Source organism: Caloenas nicobarica, chromosome 2 (assembly GCF_036013445.1).
Source record: "Caloenas nicobarica isolate bCalNic1 chromosome 2, bCalNic1.hap1, whole genome shotgun sequence".
Lineage (NCBI taxonomy): Eukaryota > Metazoa > Chordata > Aves > Columbiformes > Columbidae > Caloenas > Caloenas nicobarica.
The window spans coordinates 143,897,531-143,922,525 of NC_088246.1; the positions used below are offsets into that span (position 1 = coordinate 143,897,531).

Genomic DNA, 24,995 nt, shown 5'->3' on the forward strand with positions numbered 1-24,995 from the left:
GGAGGTGATCATAAAGTAGCGGTGTAAAGGAATTAGCATCTTTCCTTAACAGCTACCTCATCGATCCTGTAAAACTTGGATTTTTTTTTTTTTTAAATTAAAAGCACATTGTCTGTCTTGCTTTCTTGCCTCCCAGGTTGACCTGTGTCTCAGAATAAATAACAATTAAGAGTAAATAAATGTTAATAAATGAAAGTAATTTTCTTAAGGTACATGTATCTATAACTGCAAAAATCTCTAACTACTTAGGTTCTAGACATTTTATCTTCATAAAAATAAATAACTGAACAAAAATGCCACAGAAGAGATATACCTTTGTGGAAGAACTATTTCCCACAAATACTTAAGAATGAAGTATCACATTTTTTTCAAAAATAGATTTTATGTATATATTTTTAAAAAATCTTAAGTACCGTTTTTCCTGTTAGAGTAATTATCTACTCTGAATAATAATGATGGTGAATATTAATAATTATATTTTTATGTTTTCAAGCTATAGTGAAGATGACAGCTATAGAAGTGAATTTAAAGTGGAAGGCCTGTTTCTTCTATTTTGCGTGCACACTCATCTTCCCAGAAGCAGTGATTTTACAGAAAATTGCTCTGCATCAAAATTTACAGCAGATGGTGGGTACTAAGTATACAGAAAGTTGGCCGCACGGTGAAAGCTTCCTAAACACAAACAAACTGAGGCTGCCATCCAGTTTTCCATTGTTCTTTTGAACTCTCGCTGGTTTGTGGCTCAGACTCTCGGGTCATTTATTTCAAGTGCTGTGTCTGACTCATGTTGATCTGTCCTCCTCTATTACTGAGAATTCATTCAGAAGATCCCGTCCTCCTTGTCAACCCTTGTGCATGACAGAAGCGACTTGTGCAGATTTTCTAGGTACTAAGCCAGTCTATTTGAAGTTCAGGGAAGCATTTGATACTGTACTACATTAAAATTGCTAAAATTACTCATTTCTGTAAACTTTTAACTAATTCGTTCACTTTGTTTTGATGTAAGAGACATCAGTCGGGCATGTACGAGTCAGATGATGGAGTTGAAGTGAAGAACTGCATGAAGCTGCAGTTATCTGCCTTGCCATCTGCAGTTCTTGCCTCTGTCTTCTGATTTCAGTAGGTCCAGCTGGTCGTACCTTGAGACATTGACACTGCTTGGCTGGCCATGAGACAAGCTATGTCTCATTTTTATAATATATGGGCAAGAAATCAATGTATACAGTCGCTTTTCATTTTGTTGGATTTGGGAGGCTGAGGGTGGCAGTTTGTTATTCCGCGTTAGCATGGGAATTAACTTCATAAATCAGGAGATTTTCCAGCTTATGTACAATATCTCTGTCCCCATCTAACCAATAGCATGACTAGCCCAGGTCTGTGAAGAGTGGAAAAGCTGATGCAGGCAACAGTGTGGCTCCTTGCAGAGGTTCCTCAGGTCTGATGGGGTCAGCTTTGAGCTGAAGGTTTTGTGCCATATAACTGTTCTTGGGTGGACTCAGAGCAGGACCAGCAGCCATGTAGAAATGGCACCTGGCTGGGCCGGTGCTGGGCTGTGCAGAGCTGGTTCGGCTGCCTTCACATCCACAGGACTGGCTTTCTTGCCATCTCAGTGACTCTGATGGTAAAGGGCATCCGGTGCTCTGGTGTTGTCCTAGCATTGGCATGGCTGGGGTTTAGAAAAGGGGAGTTAAGTAACGTGTGGGGAAGAGGACTGACTGTCCGTTCCCAGCTGAGTTGGCAGCAACAGGTAGATCTCTGGTTGCAGGTTTTATGGCTTTCTGGCACGGAAATGTCTGTTGTTTTCTTCTGTTGATCCTGTACCACATTATTTAAGATACTTAAATACTCAGTGGAACAAGAGCCCCAGTTTCTCTCCTATGAGCAAACCAGTCACTGAGCTATTGAATTAAGCTTCTCCCCCTTCCCCCCCGCCCCGCCCTGCCCCGACTTCTCAAGACTGCTTACATTTTTATTTTATAGACTGGCAAAGGAGGTGTCAGAACATGGATTCTTGAGCATTATGAGAAGCAATCTGTTGTATAAATGCTGCCCCGGATCTTAGCATTAGGCAAGTTTGGGAGATACGTGCTATTTGAATCCTGCTCCTCTTGAGCATTTTCTTCTGGCCCTGAGGTTATCTCTGCTTCCTGAATTCTGTGGATGTTCTCAGATGCCTCTCTGTGAGGACATCAGATAGGGAAACTGCTATGAGGACATGGTGAAGTGCCTGGAGGTTTGGCATCACCAGTTTCTGTTGTCATAGCCAATCCCCTTTGTGGATCTAGCTCTTGATTGCTTTACTTGATGTTGCAGAAGGCTGACAGAAGATTGCTTGAGAAGATCAATCCTGTCATGACTGAGATCTTCCCAGTTTAGTTTATGCGTGAAGTACGCAAGGAGGAAAGCATCGTGGAGGGTTACTACTGTGGTAACTTGTGTGGTGCTGTTCCACTGAAGTGCACCTCCACACACATAAAGACGGGGAGAAACATGAATCTGACTCTTCTGGAACTAGAGCAGTAACATCTTCTGCTGGCATTCTCTTCAAATGAGGAGCTCTTTTATAGTTAACAGGCAGTTTGTCAACAGGATTACTGGTAATCTTCTGAGTTATATTCTGTGCAAAATGTTCAGTAATAAATCCTTTTACTGCTATAATACATGGCAAATACATGAAGAATTTAAGAGTATTTTGAGGTTGTTGTGCTACCGCAGTCTAGATGTAATGAAGCTCTGTCTAGACTTCAGATATTTGGGGGCCTGCAGAGTACTTGCCTTCGGTTAACTTGTATTTGTCTGTCTTTTATGCTCTGTATAGCATATATGGAGATAAAAACATATATAATTTAAAACTTTGTATAAATAGTTCAGTTCTGTAATGCTTGGGAAAATTCTCTCATGTTTGTTTGGGACTGTAAATTGCAGAGGCTGGAATATCTATAATTTAGGTCAAACTGTAATTTAGGTTAGAACCACACAATGCAGTGAATTTTGCTAATAAGCTATTTTGGAAAGTACTGGTATACTTTAGTTTGCTTTAGAATAACTTCTTAGTGAGATGTAATATTCATGTTTATATTGTTTCTAACCTTTGCTATAGTTAAAAAATATTTTTATTTTGCATTTAAAAATACTTAAAGGGAAAACATGGAACTAAGTTGTTTTACTACAGAAATAAATTCAGTATTTACTAGTGAATGCAAACCAGTTTGGAGCCCACAGAAGTAAAAAGCAGAATAGGCTGCTTTATCTTGCCGTGTATGTGTCTGTGTATACTGGCAATGGCAAGTTTAGTGCCTAGTTGTGGTGTTGGAATAGTTCTTTGGATTGTATTGGGGAGGAGGGTGTTTATTCGGGTTTTTTTTAGAGTGCATGAGTGCCTTGCAGCCCTGCTGACCTTTGAAAACCTTCTCCCATGTTGGATTTCTGATTAATATTCCTATCAAGTTTGAACAGCTAGTATGAGGGTTCAGACATGAATATATATATAAAATATATATCAAAGTATATTGTATGTGTAGGGGTGAATAATGGTGAAGAGTTTGCAAATATACTTGTGATTTTGTTGCAAATGTATTGAACACGTAGCTGATGAGCAATTCAGCTCACTGAGCAGTTGCAGAGTCTGGGATCTGTGCTGATTCCTGGGTGGTTCAGCTGGAGGCTGGTGCCGAAGTTCTGGCCCACCGAGCCTGCACTGCTTGACACACGCCTGCTGGTCAGTCCCTGTGCCACTGGAGTTTACAGCACAGTGGTTTTTGGGGTCGCCTGCCATCTGACTTTGCCTTCTAAACCACAATGCTTCGGGTGCTGACTGGTTGCAGCTTCAGGACCGGTAGGGCTGTGGGAGGAGCAGACTGCTGGGAACAGTTCAGCTTATCAGCTCTTCCAAGTTGAGTTGTCCCCAGGCTTTGTTCAGAGCCCTTGGAAAGTCCAAGTGCGTGCCTGGCCTTTGCTGTTAAGTTGAAGGGCAAAGATGAAAGCTCGTATCTTTGCAAACATCTTTTCATTGCAGAACAGCATTGTTTGGTCCACTTGCTTGTTTACTACCTTTTTCTTTCTTTTCTCCTTGAACTCCAGATTGTTCTTGAGTAGGAAACTGAAACTATTTTGTCTCTTAAACTATGGAGGTAACCTGCTTTCTACTCTGACAAAAGATTTCATTCTTATCTCTGTAAACATTAAAGTGATTACATTTAAAAAATGTTTGACAAGCTTTTAAATTAAACACGACTGCGTTTGCCATAATTCTATTGTGAAATCTGCAGAAAGTAATGCTGCTTTCTTTAAAAGCAGCTTATTAAAATAAGTCAAATTCATCTGCTTTTGATGGTTTTCTTTTACTTCTGTCAAATTAAGATATGCTAATGATGTGTATTATATTTATATGTATTCATACCTAAAATATTTTATTCCTATCAGTGAATTTTGGTCCTGAAAAACTTTTGTGGAGGAGTTACCTGTGTAACTTTAACCAAGTTTAGAAAATATAGATTATGATGGATACTTGCCACTAGCAACAATAGTTGATTATTACCCCCAGCTCATGTAATGACAAGGAGTACGTGGGCCCCCAGATTAGTTCATACCATCTTCATTGGTAGTTTGAAGGATGGTTGACATTGCACAAATGTTCATGAGCTGCACCCACATTTCTGTTTCACTGCTCTGCTATCACTTAGCAACTTCTAGCAGGCATGTAGCAACAAGATGGTGACACTTAAACTGCCGTTGCCGCCTGCAAAATAGTTTCTAAATCCTTACATACCAACTTAAAAATGCCTTTAACTTGCCTTTGGTCTAAATCCATCAATGTCACTTCCAATAGGAAGAACCTAGTCTTTTCTCAACCTTGCTTTGAATCTAATTGAACTTGAAAATTTTGTCCTTCGTTTAGTTTCATGTGTTAGGACATTTATTTATCGTGACTTAATTAATTGTGCATGAATTAGAATTCGGAGGTTCTTGGCAGCTGATTCACTGTGTCCATCAGCAAATTACCACCCTTGCCAGCCCATCTGGGAATTGTATGAAGGCATTAATCTCTCCGAGTATGATGCTAATCTCGTTCCTATCCAGTCCAGAATAACTCTGTTGAAACAACAGTGTAGGGTTAAATAAACTGTACCGTGCCATGCTTGTTTCACTGGTTTTAATTGAAACAGATTATCATTATGAAAGTGGCTAAAGATAGTGTGAAGATTAATTGTTAGTATAGCTCTATGAGTATAAAGAGTAATTACTGCCTATTCTTTTGAGACTATTTATATTCACTATAGTTGAAAATGGCTGTATTTGCTAAATATCATGCCTGAAAGTGTATAGGTAAAATATATTGTGTTTGGGGTTTGAGGTTGTACGTTAATTCTATAGCAACACTTATTGGACAGTAGTTGTGTTTGTCTGGTACTGTAAGTTATTAATGATTAATTGGTAGTCAGTGATTAATAATTGAAGTGTCCTGCAAGAAGCAAGGGAGATGGACTTGATGATCCTTATATGGGTCCCTTCCTACTTGACATGTTCTATGATTCTAATTATTAATCATTATAGGTGAGGTGTTATTTCCTGTAAAGCAGGTAAATAGTTTTATGAATAACAATGTGTGCCAGGAGACCTGCGTGGTTAAACAGGGAACTGCTGGGCAAACTCAAGTGGAAGAGGAGAGTTTACAAATCATGGAAGAAGGGGCTGGCCACTTGGGAAGAATATAAGGCTGTTGTCAGAGGATGTAGGGAGGCAACTAGGAAAGCTAAGGCCTCCTTAGAGTTAAACCTGGCAAGAGGGCTCAAGGACAACAGAAAGAGCTTCTTCAAATACATGGCAGACAAAACTAACACCAGAGGCAATGTAGGCCCACTGATGAATGGGATGGGTGCCCTGGTGACAGAAGATACAGAGAAGGCAGAGTTACTGAATGCCTTCTTTGTCTCTGTCTACTCTGCCGGAGGCTGTCCTGAGGAGCCCCGTGCCCCTGAGGCCCCAGAGGAAGGCAGGGCAATGGAGGAGTTTGCCTTAGTTGATGAGGACTGGGTTACAGAGCAATTAAGCAGTCTGGACATCCATAAATCCGTGGGTCCAGATGGGATGCACCCGCGGGTGCTGAGGGAGCTGGCTGAAGTCATTGCTGGACCGCTCTCCATCATCTTTGCCAAGTCTTGGGAAACAGGAGAGGTGCCTGAGGACTGGAGGAAAGCAAATGTCACTCCAGTCTTCAAAAAGGGCAAGAAGGAGGACCCGGGCAACTATAGACCGGTCAGCTTCACCTCCATCCCTGGGAAAGTGATGGAACACCTTATCCTTGGTGCCATCTTAAGACATATCAAGGATAAGAGGATCATCAGGGGCAGTCAGCATGGCTTCACCAAGGGGAAGTCATGCTTGACCAACCTCATAGCCTTTTATGAAGACATAACAAGGTGAATTGATGATGGCAGAGCAGTGGATGTGGTCTACCTTGACTTCAGTAAAGCATTTGACACCATCTCCCACAGCATCCTCACGGCTGAACTGAAGAAGCGTGGACTGGACGGTCGGGTAGTGAGGTGGACCGCAAACTGGCTGAAGGAAAGAAGCCAGAAAGTCGTGGTCAATGGGGCGGAGTCTGGTTGGAGGCCTGTATCTAGTGGAGTCCCTCAAGGGTCGGTACTGGGACCAGTATTATTCAACATATTCATCAACGACTTGGATGAGGGAATTGAGCGTACTATCAGCAAGTTTGCTGGTGACACCAAGCTGGCAGGAGTGGCTGACACACCAGAAGGCTGTGCTGCCATCCAGCAAGATCTGGACAGGCTAGAGAGTTGGGCAGGGAAAAATTTAATGAAATATAACAAGAGAAAGTGCAGAGTCTTACATCTGGGCAAGAACAGCCCCAGGTTCCAGTATAGGTTGGGGAATGACCTATTAGAGAGCAGTGTAGGGGAAAGGGACCTGGGGGTCCTGGTGGACAGCAAGATGACCATGAGCCAGCACTGTGCCCTTGTGGCCAGGAAGGCCAATGGCATCCTGGGGTGTATTAGAAGGGGGGTGGTTAGTAGGTCGAGAGAGGTTCCCCTTCCCCTCTACTCTGCCCTGGTGAGACCTCATCTGGAATATTGTGTCCAGTTCTGGGCCCATCAGTTCAAGAAGGACAGGGAACTGCTGGAGAGAGTCCAGCGCAGGGCAACAAAGATGATGGAGTGGAGCATCTCCCTTATGAGGAAAGGCTGAGGGAGCTGGGGCTCTTTAGCCTGAAGAAGAGGAGACTGAGGGGTGACCTCATCAATGTTTATAAATATATAAAGGGTGGGCGTCATGAGGATGGAGCCAGGCTATTCTCGGTGACAACCAACAGTAAGACGAGGGGTAATGGGTTCAAGCTGGAACACAGGAGGTTCCACTTAAATTTGAGAAGAAACTTCTCAGTGAGGGTGACGGAACACTGGAACAGGCTGCCCAGGGAGGTTGTGGAGTCGTCTTCTCTGGAGACATTCAAAACCCACCTGGACACCTTCCTGTGTAACCTCACCTAGGTGTTCCTGCCCTGGCAGGGGGATTGGACTAGATGATCTTTTGAGGTCCCTTCCAATCCCTAACTTTCTGTGATTCTGTGTGTATTTAATATAGGTAGTAATCTTGGGCACACAGTGTAGTATTATGGTAGAAATTCAGATTTAAGCCCTTTTTTGTTTCCAAGATTGAAATACATAATTACGAGAGTGACAAGGTTGTCATGTTGTTGCTTTAGGTCACAAGATTCATATCAAACCATGAAACAGGTACCATTGCTTAACCTTGAGACAGTGTGTCTCATTGTTTAACTTAGTTAACCTCAGTGTTAACTAGATTAACTAAGCAAAATGTTTTGACTTGGTAGCTAGACCTCAATGGTTAGGAGAGCAAATTGTTACTGTCTTAAATAACTGGCTTCAGTGGCTGAACAAAGGCTCTGATCCTCTGTATCTCGGCAATTAAAGATATTTCCTGTCACTTACAATCAGAGTTTGCCATAGCTGATTGCACCAAAGACCACCTTTTTCTATATTATTTAAGTATTTTTTCACTCGTTTTGACATGTTTTAGTAGTTATTGTATGTGCCAACCCTAGAGACATCTGATTATCTCTGGTGATGCTTTTCTGTAGAATCTGAGATGAGGTAGGACAGAGCACCTGCCCCGTCTGCCAGGAATATTGAGCTTGTGTCTGTTGTGTCTTGGACCTGTAAGCCCACTGAGCTCAAAGCAGAGAATGCTGAGCACGAGATTCACGTACAGTTCTAGGTTGCAGTTTACTTGCTGGCAAAGCACGTTTAAGAGTGTGTTTGCACCTAGCCATTTATTCTGTACTCTGCACCGTTTGTTTTCACTCGTCTCAGGTGTGTTAGTGTTTGTGGGACCACAACAAAGCTGGATTTCTGAGGCAGTTTGGCTTTGCCTCTAGAGAAAATAGAACATAGACATACTTCATAAAGAATCTAGGATTTATTAAATAAGCTGTTGGCATTTTGTTCAGAGCAGAGAATATTCCTCTCACTGGCTAGTGATCTTCTACTCCCTTTGATTGTTTGACTGTATTAATGGCCCACAGTGGGTACAAGGTTGCTTCAGGGGGTTCAGTTCAGACTGTTTTGCCCTGGGAGGTTTTGGCACAGGGCACGTGTCCCTCTCGTGCTCTGCACTGGCACCGCAGTGCAGGGTTTGTGTCCCATAGTCCTCAGTTCTGCACTGCTGTTGCTGTTACAGACTATATCAGCTTTGCTGTACAGTTGCTTTTAGTTTGTTGGGGTTTTTTTCGGTAGATTGTTAGCGTGTTCTAGTTTGCCTCGCATTTTCTGGGTTTTGATTCCCATTGGCAGGAAGATGAGGATTGATATTTTAGGGCTTATATTGGCTTCGTAAGGCTTCATTCTTAGTTTTAAAGAAGTCTGGTTTCACTCTGTTTTTAGCACTGCCGTCACCAAATCTGCAGGTTTTCATCTCCATTCTTCATGTGCCAGGGCAGTGGTTGCTAATGCTAGAAATGCCAAGTGCCTTGGTTTCCTGGAAGAGCCTGTTTTGTGTGATTGTGCCACCTGCAGATCCTGAACTTCCTGCAGAGGAAAGGACCATGGTACTACATTCTGTGTTTAATCCCAGACTTGGATGCTCAGCGCATCAGCACGTACATGTGTGCAGGTTACCCAGCTAACCACTTGGGTAAAAAATGGTTGGTGGTTGGGACACCCATGATCCAGGTAACGCAGCCTTGAAGCAACTGATTCTCACTGTCAGTGAGCTTGTGATCTCAGCTTTGTGCATTTTGCAGGCATGCAGCTGGAGGAGCAAATACTTGGGTAAGATTTCGCTTTTGTGGTCCGTCAAGAAATACAGACCTATTATTTTCTATAATGAAACATTTCCAAATTGGCTAGCTGGAAGTGAAGCCCACAGTTAAAGATACCTAATCGTTAGCAGAGTTCCAGGCACAATTCACTACCTCTTTTGCTGTTCTTAAATGGTAAAAGTAGGCAGTTTCTGAAAATAAATCTGTATCTTTACAAATCCGATTTGTATGTGCTTGAGGCAAAGTTTCACATTTTATAGAGTTTTTTGGTTGAGGGAGCTCATTCTCTGTAGAATCTATTGGAGTTTTTTGAGGCATTCGATACATTTTTGAAAGGGGTGATTCAGCCGGTATATTATACTTCAATTTTGAAAATGGCTTTGACATGGTCATAACCTACATTTTTTTAAAGAAACTATGCTGGTAACTCAACAGGGACTTTCTTTTCCAATACCTACCTAAGGAACAAGAAGAAAAGTAGGAATAAATAAGTATTTTTTTCACAATGAAGAGTATCAAATCATTAGTTTTGTCATATACCAAATAAATGACTAGAGTGGTTCCCCCTCATCATCTGTACTGGAACCTCTGATACACAGCTAATTCATACATTGCCTAGAGAGAGATGGATAGTGAATTTGCTGCGAAAATAAAGTCAACTAAAGAGTTGCAGAAAGATCTGGTGATAGATGCAACTGGACGATAAAATGGTTGGTGAGATCTAGGATTGGTAAATGCAGAGTTATGAATAGGGGGAAGAATAACTCCCACTATCCTTACAAGTCGGTGGGCACAATATTATATTAGTTACTATTACACAGAAAAGAGCCTTTGTTGCCACTGTGGAAATATGAGGTCAGTGTTCAAATGTGGTCAAGGCAGATAGAAGGCAAAGTATATTATGAAAGGAATAGAAATCAAAATTTAAAACATTATGCTAATGTGTACATTTAATATGTAAATGATAGCAGGATAGCAAAATTACATGGAAGAAGTAATCTGTTAGCTGTTTGTCAAACACAAGCTAGGCTGCAAAACCAGGACTTACAACAAACAAATAAAAAGCAGTATTTTCTCAGCAGGGCCTGATTAAATTATGCAATATAAGATACTGCTGCAGTATTTTACAAAGAGTGAAAACATAAATGATTGAAAAAGATATTAGATGCGTTCTGGGCAGAAAGGAGATCTGTCGGTGTCTTTTCAGCACAGTGCTGGTGGTGTAACCTGCAGCTGGTCTCCCAGCACTGGGAGGGCTGGTGGTTTGTCTTCTGATACCTCCTGTGCTGCCAGCTGGGTGAGCATGGGGTGACCACATAAATGCACATTTGGGCTGACTTGGAAGGTCTGCTTGTGTTTTCAGAACATCACACTTTCTGCTCTTGTGTTCATACTTTCCTGTGTCACAAGGTAAATATTTTTAGCAAGCTGAAAGAAATACTGTAAGAACAATTACTCTTGGCAGCCAAGTCCTCGGATTTCTACTGTGATTGCATTACAGGCTGAGCATAGCTTTCTTCCTAAAATTCTGCGGGTTTGTGTTTATCTGTTAAGGTAGTTTTGCATTTACATAAAATACGTTCTTTGAGCAACAGTACTTAGCCAATGACAACATGCTGTAGTGAAACTCCTGCAAATGTTTAATTTTCACTTGTCGTTATCTACCTCTAATATACAGTATTATGGCGTAGTGATTCTTGTGATATTGTCGCTTTTAAGTATCTTCATATAACAGAAACTCTGTTAGAATGGTAAACGTTGGGTTATGTCCCAACTTTCTTCACCAGACGTCGCTTTCTTTATACTCATTTTCTGTGTCAGGGAAAGAGCTTACAATATGTGGCCTTATTATTTAAAAATTTTTAGTTGCTTATCCAAAATAGCTAGTAAAACATCTCTGTAGATAAAGTTGGTTTCATAGGCATAAATATTGTTGTGGTTTTGTGTTTGGTTTTTGTTGTTGTTGGTTTTGTTTGGTTTTGTGAGGTTTTTTGTTTTTGTTTTTTTAGTTCTTACTTTCTAGAGAAAATATTGCTGTTTTACCTACATCTGCAAAAGTTCTTGACTGACATGCCAAAACTTGCTCTAGAAAATTAATTTTATTTTTTATCAACTGAGATGAACATTGGGTGACAAAAAGGAGGAATTCATTACAATCAAGACGATTTCTGCAAGACTTAATTTCAAAAGTAAACTCAATTTCTATAGGAGTTGTATATGACTACCCAGGCTATTATCCTTATTTTTTCCTGAGTGCCGGGAAGAAAAGAACTAACACAAATTAACCGTTGGAGCAAATAAAATGTAATTGAAAAGACCCGAGTGGGATGGCGTGGGCTGGTGCAGCTCGCAGCCAGGTGCCAGTGGTGGTTTGGCTTTTCAGAAAGCATTTCTATGTTATTCTTGCTCTGGCTTATCTTCTGCCCTCCCCTCTCTCCTCACACATTCCTGTGTTTATTACTATGGTCCCTTGAGGTCTGGTAGATATTCCATTTTGAAGGGGAAAATTTATTTATCAGTCTTTCCTTTTAAACTGCATGCTCAGTAGTAGGACTTGCTCTTTGGGTATGGGGATATATATATCTATATATAGAGAGATATATATTTGGGATACTTAAAAGCTGACAGAAGTAAAGAAGCTAATCTGGACTCAGAAGATACTCCTTCCTTTACCAGTCATTGCTTGGATATTTGAGAGACATGGCTGTTAATGGCAAAGAATTAAGTAAAATTCTTCCTAAATAAAAATCTTATGAAAACCTCTGCCTACTTTGAAAATTTTGTGCAGTGTCCCTGTTTATCAGCACATTTCGAAGTGTGTTAAATGTTAATTCAGCTTTCCTGATGCATGAATTTGACTAAATGTGAAATGGAGGTTCCGTTCTCCTGAAACGCAAGCAGTTTTTCATCAAAAAGCCTGCTTAAAAATGACTTCGGCTGATGAGCTCCTGCAGGTGGAGCCTGCAGCCCTGGGTTAGTTCCCTTGGAATGGTGTTTAAATTGGCTTGTTTGACTCATGAGCTGGGTCGGGGACATAAGCCTGGGGACATAAGCCGCTGGGACAGCGAGGAGCAGTCTGCAGTGGATTTCAAGGCTGGGGACATTTTGGGAACAGGGGGGTCAGGGCTGTTCAACACATGGAGCCCCCCGGGGAGCGCAGGAGCGTGCCTGGCCATGCTGTGAGCACCTGTGCCATCACCTGCTTCCTTCAGTAACCTGCCCTCAAAAATGACCCACAGCCTCTGCTTTGTCTGAAGTTTGCACACATGGTAGTATTTCAGCTAAAATAATTCTCCCTAATAATAAAGTTGATAAAGTTGATAAAACAGAGAGAGTGTGTGCTTTGGTGTTGTGTTGGGGTTTTTTTTGCTTAAAAGCCTTTCTGACTGTAAGTAATGGATGGAATGAATTGAGGGGGGAAAAAAGTTGCATTAAATTTCATTCTCTGAGTTCTCTAGTAGTAACCATTGTCAGTTATTCACTGCCTGGTGCTTGGTAACACAGAGAAATTCTCAGTCATGCTGAGATTTTGAAATACAGTGTTTCGGAAATGAAGAATAATGATATTTGGACCTCATTAATAAAAAAACCCAACACCCCAAACCTCTCTAGCATGAGAGAAGTTGATGAGTGCAGCATACCATTTAGGACTGAAAATGTGATTTAACAGGAGCTACAGAGACAGACACACCTTAAAAATCTTAGGGCACGTATTTAGAAGCTGACTGATGAACGTTGGAACTTTACCCAATTTTTTAAAAAATTTTGGGCATTCGTAAAACCTTTTAGATTTCTAATGTTGTCAACTAGGAAAAATCAGGTTTGAATAGTTACAGATTTGCCGAGGTTCCGGGTGAGGTATTGGGCCGGAAATGCGAACAGAACTGACTGTTCAGGCCACTGAATTTTGCTCTTTCACAGCTGCTGAGCAAACACTATTTTCTAGTATCTTTTCAAACCAAATGTAAGCCATAGTGATAAAAGCTAGGTTTGATGCCTTGAGTTATCTTTTTAAAAATTACTAACCAAAGCCTTGTTCTTCCTCGTAGCCTTTTTTTCCACTTATGAATCTTCACTGTTCACCAGACATCCACTCGTTTCTGTGCAAAGCCTTTGTCCCTGCCTGCCTGGAGCAAGTTCACGTGATTCACCCTTGTCGAAGCCTCTGTGAGAAAGTATATTCGGACTGCAGGCAGTTGATGGACACTTTTGGAATCACATGGCCTGAAGAGCTGGAATGTAGCAGGTGGGTATTTTTCATGTTGACAGGTGGTAAGGGTGGTATTTTCGTATTTGACCTATGCTGACTTGAAAATCTGAGGCAGACTGTTAAATATTACCTTGCTGTAGTTTCCTCATCATTGGTGACCCTACAGTGCTTATGCACCGGACTATTATTTTTTTTATTAAAACTTTTTTATTGTTTAAATGACCACCTGCATTTCCTGTTTGCAGCTTTTTTGCAACAAAGTTCTGCAGTAGTTATTTTCAGTGTTCAGGTCTCTGAAGAAAAAGAAAAAAAAAGCTTTTTACTACAAGTTTCTTGAAATTTAAAATATTAAATGTTACAGGACAGATTTTGCTTTCGTTTCTGATCTCTAAACTAGGGATATATTTATATTTAATTCACATGTGTTTTATAAATAATTGCTGATAAAATAGTGAATTACAAAATATTATGTATTCGAACAAACACAGAAATAGAAGCCTTATCTTACTCCTAACTGCTTAAATGTGCAAATTCAATCTTCTGTTGTTTTCCCTGTACTGCCTCCCAAAAGTCTCTTTTTAAAAAAAAAAAATCACTTTTTTCTCAAAGATGTTCACGTGTTTGTTCCAGGGAGAAGACAGTTAATACTACATTTGAGGAAAAGATGAGTCTATATATATTAAATGGAAACAACTGAAAACACTCCAGTTTAATCTTGAGATTCTGACCTTCAGCTGCAGATATTTATAAATTCTTAAGGCCAGATTTTTTTTTTTTTTTTTTTGAACACATCTCAGGGTAAGAAGTACAAGAATGGAGCAGAGAGTGGAAACTCAAATTATTTTTCAAACCCCCGTGCAGTTGCTAATGTACGATAGGGCTGAGGGAGAGCTGGAACAGCTGTCCTATGCCATGATCTCTGCCAGAAATCTGTATCAGAGTGAATATGGCAGGTGGCATTAATGCCACTTCCCTTAGCTCTGCAGAAAAAACTGAAGTTGTGGGGTTTTAAAACAAGAAGGTATCAACTTTTCCCATCTAGTATGAGCTTCTGTGCAACTGTAGTGCCACTCAGCGGAGCAAATGTTTTCAAGAATTGTTTTGAGAAATTAGGAAAATTACAAGTGAACCTAGTTATTCAGTAGATCTTTCAAATGACACTTTAAATCAAATGATGTTTTGGCAGGAATTACTGCAGCTTTAAGTCATTCTATTACCACTATCATTTACTGAACATGAACCTGCTCTGTTCATGTGCGAAATGATGTCTCCCCAGTAGCCGATATGGAGAATTCCATGTAATATGGGATGTTCTCACACCAGCAGAGATCTGGCTGCTGGAGCCCGTGGAAGAGGCGCTGGATGAAGATGGGCAGTGACTGGAATCCTGAAACTCACACACTCGTATTCTTACAGATACACATAATGCCTATTAAGACATGGGTGAATAAAATCCATACTGTTCCTGTGCATACTGGTGCAGCCCATGGTTAATGAAAGAATCCGCTACAGAATCAGTTTTATTTGTGATTAGTCTGGATTTATTTGGACAGCGTGAGAATTCAGAGAAGCGAAGAACTGGAGGGGTTTTTTTTTAGCTTGCAAACTGACATTGATGGACTCATTTTATAATAGTGTTTGACAAAGAACGTTTTGAGATAATAGAATCTTACTTTAAAAGCTAGAATGCAAAACTTGTTCTTTTTTAAATATATGCTTAAACTCTCAACACACATAAATATAAATCCTATTTTGAGTAAATGCTTACCTATTTGAGTTATACTTACATAATCTAGTTTGAAGATATGTCCAACACTGCTAATACTATATTCACCATATAAAAAGGTCACATATTTTGTCCAATTAAACTCTTGAGCAATTGAGCCTTGAGCAATTTTTAAATGAACATTATGGAGCTAGAAAAAAAATTACTAAAATAATGATCATTTTTACAATGCTTATATTTTCTGCTTTTGTCTTTTTCAGTTAGGTAGTTTTATTGTTGTCGACAATGAAATATCACTATATCACCAAAAAAAAAAATAATAATCATATACTAGTCATCAGTTAATTCTAGATACCGTCAGCTGTATTTCTTTGTTCCTTGACTGAAGCTTGCATTTTGACAAGATCATTTGCTGTCTCCAACAGTGTCTTGTTATCCAGATTTTAAAAATCTCAACTACTGTAAATATTTTTATGTACATACGTAAAACGTTAGTAGAATCTAAGACTCTAAAAGAACGGTTGCAATTAGGGGTACTGTTTCATAAGCAATATAAAACAACAGCTAGAGAACAACAGTTAAATAGCTGTGTTTGAATAGTCTTCTAAACTGAAAATATTTGAAGTCTATTTTTTAAAATGCCACCTAATTATTTCGTATGATGCACATTTTGCATTATCTACAAAATTTAACTGTGATTAGAATCAGATTTTTTTCATATTTCTAATAAATAATTATCATTGAGAATGAAAGGTATTAAGATATTTTCATTTCTGTTTATTCCTGTAGATTAGTCGATTGTGATGAGACTCTTCCTGCCACTGGTGCTGTAACCACAAATGTCCGTGGAACTCAGAAGACCCCAGGCCAGACCCGGAGAGATTATGGATTCTGGTGTCCACGGCACCTACACACCACCAACGGACAAGGCTACAAGTTCCTAGGAATTGATCAGTGTGCACCCCCGTGTCCCAATATGTACTTCAAAAATTATGAATTGGATGTTGCGAAAAGCTTCATCGGAATAGTTTCAATCTTTTGTCTTTGTGCTACGCTTTTCACATTCCTGACTTTTCTGATTGATGTTAAAAGGTTCAGATACCCAGAGAGGCCAATCATATATTACTCTGTCTGTTACAGCATAGTCTCTCTAATGTACTTTATTGGATTTTTGCTTGGGAACAAAACTGCCTGTAACGAGGCAGATGATAAGTTAGAAATTGGTGAAACAGTTGTTCTTGGCTCCCAAAACAAAGCCTGTACTGTCCTTTTCATGGTTTTGTATTTTTTCACTATGGCAGGAACTATATGGTGGGTGATTCTTACCATCACTTGGTTCCTTGCAGCGGGAAGGAAGTGGAGCTGTGAAGCTATTGCACAAAAGGCCATGTGGTTCCACGCGGTTGCCTGGGGAACACCTGGTTTTCTAACCATTATGCTCCTTGCGATGAACAAAGTTGAAGGGGACAATATCAGTGGAGTTTGTTTCGTGGGTCTGTACGATCTGGATGCCTCTCTGTACTTTGTGCTTTTGCCCTTGTGCCTTTGTGTTTTTTTCGGTCTCTCTCTTCTTTTAGCTGGTATTATTTCTTTAAATCACGTGCGACAAGTCATACAGCATGATGGCAGAAACCAGGAGAAGCTAAAGAAATTTATGATCCGAATTGGAGTTTTTAGTGGTTTATACTTGGTGCCACTTGTAGCACTTCTTGGATGTTATGTCTATGAACTGGTGAACCGGAAAATCTGGGAAACTACTTGGGTGTTTGACCACTGTGACCAGTACCATATTCCTTGTCCTTATCAGGCAAGTAGCAGTTTCCTGTATAAATAATACTAGAAAGTTAATTAACAAAAACGTTTATGCATCACCATGTCTGCCATGCAGTTAGTAAATTATTTTCATGGTAAATGATCAGTTCAAGAACTTGCAGTGATTAGTTGCTTTTTAAGTCAAAATCAGTGGTATAATAAGTCTGCTTTGAAATTTCTGACTAATCAAATTGATAGCAGTCAGCAATTAACTTCCAACTCACAGCTCTGAAGGGAATATGTAATCTTTACGGTATTTGAACTTGATGTTACAAATTGTGTTGGGAGGAGGATTGTTTTTCTCAGTGTCTGTTCCTAAAAGTAGTTGCTCAGTATTTGCGTGCCTAGCTCAGTATCAAAGTGAGTTTTCATCAATTTCAATTGAAGCTGAAGTAATGATTCTTGAAAACTGAGCCTAAATTGGATTTAAAATGTTGCTTATAACCATATATTTAAAATCACTTTAGTATTTTTCTTCAAAGTATAGAAGTGTAAAACACTTGAAATTACAAAACAAATTTGCAGTATATTTTTCCACGATAGTTGTCATTTGAAGGCTGATTATTTCCATAATGTGAAGGAAAAAAAAAAAAAACAAAAAAACAACCAAACAAAAAGCAAATAAAAAAAGCAAAACCAAACAACCCTACAGCACTTTCAATTGTGGAGGTGTTTGTATTTAATGTTTGACTCTTAAAAAACCAGCTTTCTTGGAAAGGCTTTTAAAATAAATTGCTCGTGTTCAGTACTCTCTTTGGATTAAATCTCTTGTAAGTACATAAAACTCCTGGAATCACAAGTAATTTGTGGTTTATTTCTTTCAATTTAAGAAGAAAAATATACAAGACGACACCATCCCTGAGAGAAATGCAAGTGTCTCATGACAACTTTCATTGTCTTGCACTTACCAGCTATCTTTTTACTGCGATAAGCTATCATTAAAAAGAGGAATATAAACACAGGCATTATGGAATGATGAGGCTTGATCCTTCTACATTCTTAAACATCCTCTGTATTGAAGCCAGTGTAAGCTGATAGTAGCACAGCTCACAGACTTCTTGCTTATTTTTGCTTCCATTACCATTCATAACAAGCGCACCTTGTCTTCAGTATGTTTTACACTGGGTTCTGTATCATCCTAAGTGGTCCAAAATACACAATGTTGAAAACAAGGCTTTTATGCTTTAAAAAAAAAAAACAAACAAAAAACCCCAAAAAACCCACCAAAAACACCACCTTGTTTTGTAGTGTTTAAATAACAGCTTGGCATAATAATGCAGAAAGAGCATCTATTCTCAGCCTTTAATTAAACCATTGGGAAGAGTAAATAGCAACAGGGGGTGTTATGCAGAGACACAGTTAATGGGATCTGTCCCTGTGCTGGCTGTGGAGCAGCTTAATGCAGTGTGCTCAGCCTTGGCTTACCTGGGCCAGCTTGTACACTTTTGTTACATTGGCCAGAACAAAACCAAATAAAAACAAACTTCAGTTTAGGTAGCTAATGTTGCCTGGCTAACAAAAATAGTTACTTTCATAGATGGGACTGGCAGATAAGCCAGATAAAGTAAATTGAATTTGCAGCATGGGAGCAGAAGATAATAATCTCTTGCTGAGTTAAATGTCTCAGCTCCTATGATCCTGTTCTGCAAATAGGTGGATTAATTTTGCAATAAACAGAAAACTACTGTGTAGTTCCCTGCAGCTCCTTGAAGATGCTGTTTAATCTGATTAACTCCCAGCTCATCCACTTACTGTTTCTTTTAAGTTGAAGGGATAAATCTTATACATACAAACTATCTCTGAAGAACACAGTTACTAATACTATTACCTCCCCACCCCCAATTATCTTTCCCTTCAATTTAAAAGAAAAATATTTCCTTCTGACTAATCTTTGTGTATTCAGCTGTAGGCATTAACCAGGTCTGACTTGACTGTACATGTCTAACATTCGTCTGCAGTACAAGCCTCAACAAAGAACAATAGCCATAAGGAGAAGGTCTTTCTCTTACATAATTTGTTTTCTGCGTCTAAAAAAAATAGCAAGTATATTTTCTTTTTTGCATTTCTTAAATTTATTAAACTTTGTTATCTTCTAGGCAAAGGTACTAGCGAGACCAGAAATATTTTTGTTTCTGATGAAATATTTGCTGACATTAATTGTTGGCATATCTCCAGTCTTTTGGGTGGGAAGTAAAAAGACCTGCTCTGAATGGGCCAATTTCTTCAACAGAAACCGCAAAAGAGAGTAAGAACAAATTTTTTTTTATTCCTGTTTTTTAAAGTATATACTTTAACATAAGTTGAATTTCAGACATGTTTCTTCAAATGTATAGCTCGGGTAATCAAAATATCCTTAGACTCTTTCAGAGTGTAATTGCTGCATGTGAGCACAAGTGAAATTTCACTGGAGTCTGTGGAAGTTTTACATATGCAGCAACTTTTTAACAGCATTCTCAGAAGACAGGAAATATTTTCCTCTGAGTTGTTTTCTTTCATTGAGCAGAAGACATGTGTTTAGCATTGGCTAATACATATCTGGTTTTCAGTCCAATGAGGGAAGATAATTTCAGTCATCAATTTAGATCCCTTCATGTGTTCTGACTACTTCATTTGGCACAGTACTTAGCTGTGTTTACTATCATGCAATAATAACATCCTCTGTTGTTGTGGTGTTTTGTTGTGTTTTGGTTTTTTTTATCCTGTGCCAGACTTGTCTTACTTTAAAATTAATTTTCCTTGAACCCTCCTTAGTATCACTTTTATTGCATTAATCTGCTGTTGCCTTTTTTTTTCCCCTGAAACAGAATAATTCAGTTTTATTACTTCATTTTAGTAAATTTATATCTATAGATTGAAACAGCTTATGAATGTCATTTCCATTTCTTGTAGCTGTCATTTTTTTCCATTCCTTTTTATTCTTTGATTATTTCTTTTTAGGTTATCTGTGTTACTCATAAATTATACTGTGTTTTTAGATCTTTTTATTTTTCTGGATTTCCCAAGGCAGCAGTGCTTAAGTTCCTTTTATTTTACATCTGCATTCCTTGATGGTGAGCTTATAGCTTCCTTTCCGTCTCCCTTCTTTTTCCATTTCCTTTATAATTTTTCTTGTATTTCAGATGTTAAATTCTTATAGCTGAAAGCAGTTAAAAATAACAAAGTCATTTTTATAATGCTTACCTTTTTTCACTTGAACAAAGTTTACTTTCTAGAAAGTTAATTTGGTAATACAGCTGCTTACGAGCTAATCCTGCTTTCCTCTCTTGGATGATTAATCTACTGAAGTAATTGGACGTACTTGCAGAAGTAAGAAATGTAGAAATCTGCTTTATTAAATTGTTCCACAGACATAATTACTTTGGAGCCATTATGATCTGATTTTTTTTTATCCTCTTTTCACATACAATTTTTTTCCTCACGTTCATTAACATCCAACTCAGATTGCATCGTTAGCTGGTCTTTCACGACTTTGTGTACAAAGCTGTATTACATTATATCTGAGGTTATCCTCTTTGTTTAGTTACCTGCTTGTATTTTCTTTCAGTCCAATCAGTGAGAGTCGAAGAGTGCTGCAAGAATCATGCGAATTTTTCTTGAGGCACAATTCCAAAGTTAAACATAAGAAGAAGCACTACAAATCAACTTCACACAGACTGAAAGTCATTTCCAAGTCAATGGGGACGAGTACGGGTCGCACAACAAATCACGGAACTTCTGCAGTAGCGATCACGAGCCATGATTACTTAAGCCAAGAAACTGTTGCAGAAATTAAAACCTCACCAGAGACATCTGAGAAAGAGATAGAGGCAGATGGAACATCAGCCCGAAGAGTCGAGGAAGGTGAAGACAGTGGAGATCAAATGTTATCTGGTTCTAAACTGACCGTGGATCAGGTGGAAAAAAGAAACAAAGCAGATAGCACGTGTGATATGAGTAGTGTGGCTGAGAGCATGAAAAGAGCAGCTGAAGGAAGGTAAGGCACCTTAACTCAGTCTTTTGCTTGTTTATGTGTTTTACCACTAATTCTGTAAGTTTTCCATGTCTTGTCTCTGAAGATACTCTCGATATACAATTAGCCCTCAGTAGCTGTCAAGAGTACTGTAATTCATACAAAGTATTTCACATGGCCACCTATCTTTAGCATATGGGCTTTTGGTAAGACTCTTATTTCTTTTTAAGCATCAAGTTCCGGAGTTTCGGCTTGTAGCATATTGTGTTGTTGAACAGTGATCCTCAAGCAATCTGTGGCTACAGTGCAATCATTTTGAGAGGTGACGGGTCTGAAAAAGAAGGATGGTGACCTAAGCTTGGAAAAGTATACAGAACTGTATTGCGTTCACTTGAAAATAATATTGCTTAAGATATATTGTCATTTTTGTTGCTAAAAATGTCTTTTTTTCCAGTGTAATGTAATGTGCTTAAAATTAACTCCCTGTGTTTTATTTTTCATTACTTACAGAATAACTCCTAAAAATGATTTTATTGAATCTCCTCCGTTACAAAGCAGCTGTTCCCGAATACCTGATGTCTCACAGTCAGCTTCTGTATCACTACTTGTCTACTCAGCTTCAGACACCAGAAGAGAGTTGGATTCAGTAAACAGTTCAAACCCTTGAAAGATTGACACTTTATATGAACATTTTCAATGTATAAAACTGACATCAATTCTGTGTTACACTGGAAATAACAGATATTCTGTGCCTTATTAAAAAACACACATATCTTGCTTTGCACTTAGAAAAAAAAAAAAAATTAAGTTTTATTGTGGGGACAGCTAGTAATAATGTACTATATTTAATCCTGTCCAGGAATAATGGAAATTGAAATTCTGTAGGACACAGCTGGATTGACTAGCAGTAATTTAAGAAAAAGAGAGACAAATATTATTCCCAGTATAAAGAACACTTTGTAATGAATTGCATTAAAATAATGCTTAGAAAGCACTGTTACTTTTCAAGGCATAAAAGTTCCATCTGCATCTTTGATATTTTTCTTTTTTTTTTTTTTTTTTTTTTTTTACTGTTATAAACAGCAGTGTCACTTTAAGGGATACACAAATTTATAAATGCTCTATAAATTATGTGTCATGTTGTATCAGTTATAACACTGTTTTATGGTAGCTTGTACACTGAATATGAAAGGGAACCTGGAATTATAAGTGCTTTATTTTGTACATAGAAATGACTTTTGTAAATAACTGACTGCATAAGGTCAATATTTAGAACTACTGTTTTGTATGTGTTGTACAAACTTGGTGAAGTTAACGTGCTTCCCTTAGGTTGTTCCTGAAGTCACCATTCCTGTGGTGCTCAGAGGAGGTTATTTAGCTTTGCGGAAAGCAGCTTGTACCTTTCTGTACAGCACGGACCGTACACGGCACGTCTGGGGCAGGGCTGCTCAGACACCCGCGTCCTGTTGCAGGGATAATGCGCGAGATGCAGCGCGGCTTCCAAAAATGCTGCCTCAAGCCCCTCCTGCTGTGGTGTCCCAGCGCATCGTGCCAAAGAAGAGAACACTTCAGATCTCTCGCGGTGTGAGGGACAGAATCTGAAGTAGATAGACTTCAGGGCTTTTGGCTGAGCTGCAGTGAGACTGTATGTTTCACGTTGTTTCTATGCAAGTAACTTCATTTTTTAATATTCTGTAGAGACATATCTTGCAGAAAATAAACTTGTTGAGTTATTGATATGCAGGCTTAACAATATATTTACTTAAAAGACCTTACAACTTTTTTTACAAAGCTTTATTTTCTATATGCTACAGCAATCTATTTTCTTTAAATCAAAAAGGCCTTAATTCGTGTAGCCTTTGTTCTGATAGGGTGGTTCTCAGGAGCAAGTACTACTGACGTGGATAAGAATTTAATCATTTGGTTCTTAAGAAATCCTGGCTCCAAAGAAGTCAACGTGATTTATTGCTTGAGATAATTTGGAGCCAGGATTTTGCTGTTTCCTAAACCTAAATGTCAGTGCATTTTGAAAGACTGTTCAGCATCTTGCATTTGATTGCTAATGAGAATATTTCTCAGTATTTTGATATTATGCAGAGATATTATTGTGTTCCAATGTGGGCAGCTTTCATGGTGATGCTTTGAACAGTCAAGCAAAATTGCATGGCACAAAGGTCACGTAAATGCTGAATCAACAGGAACTACAGTTCTGATAAACCAAAGTTATTTGTTTTATCCACCGTGTATTAAAAATTGAATGTATTTACTTTATATTACAGTGTCTGCATTTTAGCATTTGTAATTTATTGCCTTAAATAGGACAGGCTTTTTTAAAATAATTTCCCCATTAAAATATGCAGCATTCTTGCTGCTGAGGACAGTGAGAAAGATCTGAAAAATCTCCTGTGAAAATGCACACTAAATACCCTTCATTCTTGTAGTCATGTTTGTAAATGGGTAACTTTATACACATGTTCAGTACTTTTGTTACTACTGTCTTTGTTAGTAATAAAATATACTGTTGTATAGTAAGAGTTCTGAGTTGATATTTCTTATTAACTAGATGTAGCATGTTTGCTCTGTCACTGGAGTATTTTTGCACCTAAGGCACTTTAATGTATTTTTTTCTTAGAGCTGTGTGAGGTAATAAGCATTGCAATGTTTTGATCCCTCCTGTGTAAGTGAGAAACTGAGACAGAACAATGGTGGGAATTGTTCACGTGAACACAGGGTTATGGAAGAGTGAGAAACTGAACTAGTTCTTTCATCCTGATGTTTAGAATTCTTTCTTTAATGACTTCTAGTTAAAGACCTCGTTTAGATTACATAGACTATGTATTTCCACATTATGTGCTTGCTGCAACCTTCCTAAAATGTTGGTACATGTTTTTAATAAATTTAATATTATTCCCTTTTTTACGTAGTCCATAAAAAAAATAATGTGTTTGTGCTAAATGCTCTAAAAAAAACATGAATACAAAGTAATTTTGGAGTTACAGCAATACTGTGGGCTTAAAAATAGATTGATTTTCAAAGAAGTGTGAAATACTGAGCAGTAATCACAACATTCATTGGAAGTGAAATGCAGCAGTGGCAGAGACTGTGGCACTTGTGTGTTCAGTGCTGCTGTACCAGAAATAACCTACAGACTGCGAATTCCTAAGGTGACTCTTGCAGCTAAGGAGATCGTGATCTCTGGGTGCTTTAACCTCGAAATACCGGAGTAGTATCTGTGAAGTTAAATGGCTATTTGAATGCCCACAAACATGGTGGGGGACAGAAACCCGAAAGCAGAGGGTGCAGTGATGGGTCGGGGTAGGGACAGCTGCCTTACAGGGGTGGGCTATGGAGAAGCTCATAGTCGGTTTCTCTAACAAAAAGTGTTTGGATTACTTGTTTTCATCTGTTATCTGACTAAAGTTAAAACTGAAAATAGACAATTCATGTTAAAAGGGCTTTTTGTAAACTGTAAAAATAAATTCCTACTGGAACACCTCCATCAGCTGAAGTAATTTAATTGAGACTGGCTCTTCTGAAAGATGCATTGTCAATCCAACAATTTTAAATCATAGAATGTCCCGAGTTGGAAGGGACCCACAAGGATCAGAGTCCAACTCGTGTTTAGTCTTGTTTTATGCCTTTGTAGAATAAAGGATACAGACAACTCCTCCGAGCCTTCTAATACATGTGCCAAAAGGTGGTCTTTCTCTTAATGGATCTGTCATAAATCACTTCAAAGTATGCATTACACTGAGTGTTCGAGTTGCATGTAAAATCTTTCAAAGGACAAGATAAATTTAACATACTAAATCATTTCATTTGTGATGTAAACAGCACCTCAGACTACCAATACAGTAGTTAAGTGGTACGCATTGTGTATACTGTATTTTACTGTCCTATTCTGAATTTTATTTAGTGAAAACTGGCGTAAAGCTTAGAGTATAAAATAAATCTGTGTACGTATTTGGAAAAAAATACTCCAAGTTCCCAAAGC

General features: G+C 38.7%; 2 protein-coding genes across 3 annotated transcripts in view; one reads left to right on the forward strand and one right to left on the reverse strand.

Moving 5' to 3' along the window:
• The window catches only part of KLF10 (KLF transcription factor 10), a 194,012-nt gene extending 181,380 nt beyond the window's left edge, over positions 1-12,632 (reverse strand). Inside the window, exon 1 of the mRNA XM_065628331.1 lies at positions 12,627-12,632. The gene's annotated coding sequence lies outside the window, so the exon portion shown is untranslated. The remainder of the gene's footprint in view (positions 1-12,626) is intronic.
• The window catches only part of FZD6 (frizzled class receptor 6), a 34,405-nt gene extending 9,410 nt beyond the window's left edge, over positions 1-24,995 (forward strand). For both annotated transcript variants that reach the window (XM_065628329.1, XM_065628330.1), the window contains exons 3-7: positions 13,354-13,550; positions 16,030-17,047; positions 19,149-19,297; positions 20,597-21,025; positions 21,512-24,995. In XM_065628329.1, coding sequence (XP_065484401.1) covers positions 13,354-13,550; positions 16,030-17,047; positions 19,149-19,297; positions 20,597-21,025; positions 21,512-21,668 — 1,950 coding nt within the window. In that variant the 3' untranslated portion in view covers positions 21,669-24,995. The remainder of the gene's footprint in view (positions 1-13,353; positions 13,551-16,029; positions 17,048-19,148; positions 19,298-20,596; positions 21,026-21,511) is intronic.